Consider the following 2,887-nt stretch of genomic DNA (forward strand, 5'->3'; position numbering starts at 1 on the left):
AGCCTCTTCTGTCCTCCACGGGCATTGCATGACACGGGTGCACTTACCTACATGCAGGCAATACACAAATACACATAAAAAGAATAAATAAAATATAAAACAGAAATCAGTTATTAAAGAATAACAGGATTGGTTCTTGTGAGTTATATATAGTTATTTTAAAAACATGCACAATGGATCTTTCTTAAATGTTAAAACCTCATTCAATTTTATGTCTTACAGGGTTTATACTGAGATCAATATTGCATAAGTGTATTAATTCCACTGTGAACCTAAAAATTACAGGCAATTTTGAAAAGAGATCCATCTTTGCTCTGGGAATTGTTATTGAACATGTCAATGCTCTTTTGTAATGAAATCCTTCTTCTAATCACGTGGTTATCGAATAAATAATTTTTAAAAGATACAGAATGATCTCAATTCTTGTTCTCCGTCCTTTTAATAAACTTCCAATTGAGAGTAACTCAGTATTTTACATTGTCCGCTTTGTTGTCATAGTTCCCTGGGAATTAAAGTAATCAGACCCTGTTTTTGAAATAATAGGATGTACCAAGCACATGTTTAACGTTCTCATAGATTACTCAACACAGGAGACATCGAAGACAAAGAAATGAGCAGAAATGGTGTTGTCAATTTCTATACATCCAATATTTTCTACAATTGTCCGTGTCTGAAGGTCCACATGAAAAATATTTTGTAACATGCCATTAAGACATAAGACTTGCAAACTTTGGGTCTTCCTATAAGTGTTTCAAAGGCTCAGGAAGGATTTTCACATTCATCAATAATGGGTCAGAAGTGGCTCAAAATGTCCTAGAACGCAGACATCAAGTTCTAGGGCCGCACCACACTTAACTACACATGGGCCCACACGCTACCTACATCTATTGAGCTCAATCCTGGTTTCCACCACACGTCATCACGGGAGTCCCGCACTCACCGTATATGCTGTAACTGCCTTCCGGTGTCCGCTGGCCCACGATGGTGATCAGTGTGCAGTTCTCCCCGAACCTAAAGAACGGGAAACAATGTGGTCCTTATCGCTCATTCACGTCCCACTCTGCTTGGCTTGAAGAACAGTACAGACACACGACGCTGCGTTTTACATGCTAAATCTAACAAAACCCTTCATACATCTGAATTTTCTATCACTGGGTCATTAGTTGTTTCACATTGCCGTGTTGCTAGAATGAGGAACTGTGGAAATTTTCAATGTTGGGATGGAAAACAGTTTCTGAGGATAAGCAGCGCTCTGCTTCTGAGTCCATCGCTGACCGGATAGCTCCGGTCTGCCCTGAGCTGGGTCTAGCAACTAAGACACACAAAATGCTGATGCTGGTTAAAAACATATAGAGAGATTTTTTTGCAGTCATGCCGTGACATGAATGTAATGTCACCAACAACATATCAAACATGAATACATGCGTTCATATACACACATCTACATATGAATACAGTTTATTTCCACCCTTCAGGACCTAGAATAACGAAGGCCACGTGCTAAGCATACAGACAACATCCGTTCATTAATTTAATACTGTGATCATATTGCAACCTGGGGAGTCCTTCCGTGCAGACCCAAACATTGAAGTGGATGAAACACAAGCTGTGGGTAATAGTCATAAATATTCTAAAGCCTCTAATGCAGCGGGCACGGTGGGACACGCCTTTAATCCCAGAACTTGGGAGGCAGAGGCAGGCGGATCTCTGAGTTCAGGGCCAGCCTGGTCTACATAGTGAGTTCCAGGACAGCTGGGGCTAGAGGGAGATCTTGTTTCAAAAAGACCAAAAGAAAAAAAAAAAATGTCTTATCACAGATCCGGGGACCAACATGGCTGTTGGCCCTGACCACAGCCTCCAAAGACATGAGAGTTTCCTCCCGTGTTTACACATTTACTATCACGGACCTGTCACCACAAGAGAGCCACATGGCACCGCAGTCTGCACAGAAACCGAACATGGCTTTACAGCAGGCGATCGTGCTGATGCTGTGCACACACTAAGAACACAGGCTGTGAGCACACACTCCGCATCCTCACGGAGACTCACCACTCCCCGAGCACCTGAGTGGGAGCCCAGTGTCGCCCTTCACCGCTCTGTCCCCAGGCTTTGGGGTAAACGTCACTTACTTGATGTAAAAAGACAGAGTGACGTTCTCACAACTTGGGGTGCATTCCATGTGGCGGTAGTAAGCTCTCAGGGGCCCCCCTTCGCTCGTCTTCTCCACGTTGTCCGCTCCCGTGTAGAGCGTGCGCCAGTCCCCATCCACCTGCAGGGGAAGGTCAGTGCACATAGTGGGTATTTCTTCACCAACACACGGTATAACTATCACTTCTAATTTATCCCAATTGAAAAAGTATACACTCTGCCCATGTGATGCAGGCCGCTCCTTCTCTCAGTGTAAAATCCTGCACCGTCTTGTAATAATTCTAACTTACATGAGAAGCTCTGATATCATGGTTTGAAATAAATACCCTCATGTTATGCAAAGTATACAGTCTCTAAACCATAACATTTTATCTTAGAATCATTCACAGGCTGAATAAATTTATGGGGCTGTGCGATGCATACAAGGAGAGAACGAGGATGGGTGTGAGAATGGGGGAATATGAATCATATTGACTGTCATTGAGTTAGAACCGTGTGTGGAGGATGCTGGCCCTGAAATACGCAGCGTGGACATGTATGACCGTGAATTTCCAGTCCCCCTCCCTGCCCCCGTCAGTGCTGGGATTCCTGGGCGGCACCTGCACTCCCTCTCTGTGCTGTGCTGGGAATGAGATCAGGATTTCATTCCTGCAACGCGAATCCTCCAGCAGAGCATTTCTTTGACATGTCCATGCACATTAATGTCACACACACACACACACACACACACACACACACA

At 44.0% G+C, this 2,887-nt stretch overlaps 1 protein-coding gene across 1 annotated transcript in view; it reads right to left on the bottom strand.

Moving 5' to 3' along the window:
* Nucleotides 1-2,887, bottom strand: part of LOC103731668 (odorant-binding protein-like) — a 6,317-nt gene that overhangs the window by 2,312 nt on the left and 1,118 nt on the right. The window contains exons 2-3 of the mRNA XM_017797378.1: nucleotides 2,130-2,269; nucleotides 941-1,011 (exon numbers count right to left, since the gene is read on the bottom strand). Of these exons, the coding sequence (XP_017652867.1) occupies nucleotides 941-1,011; nucleotides 2,130-2,269 (211 nt within the window). The remainder of the gene's footprint in view (nucleotides 1-940; nucleotides 1,012-2,129; nucleotides 2,270-2,887) is intronic.

The sequence above is a fragment of the Nannospalax galili genome, unplaced genomic scaffold (assembly GCF_000622305.1).
Source record: "Nannospalax galili isolate Female #2095 unplaced genomic scaffold, S.galili_v1.0 scaffold5595, whole genome shotgun sequence".
In the NCBI taxonomy this organism is placed as follows: domain Eukaryota; kingdom Metazoa; phylum Chordata; class Mammalia; order Rodentia; family Spalacidae; genus Nannospalax; species Nannospalax galili.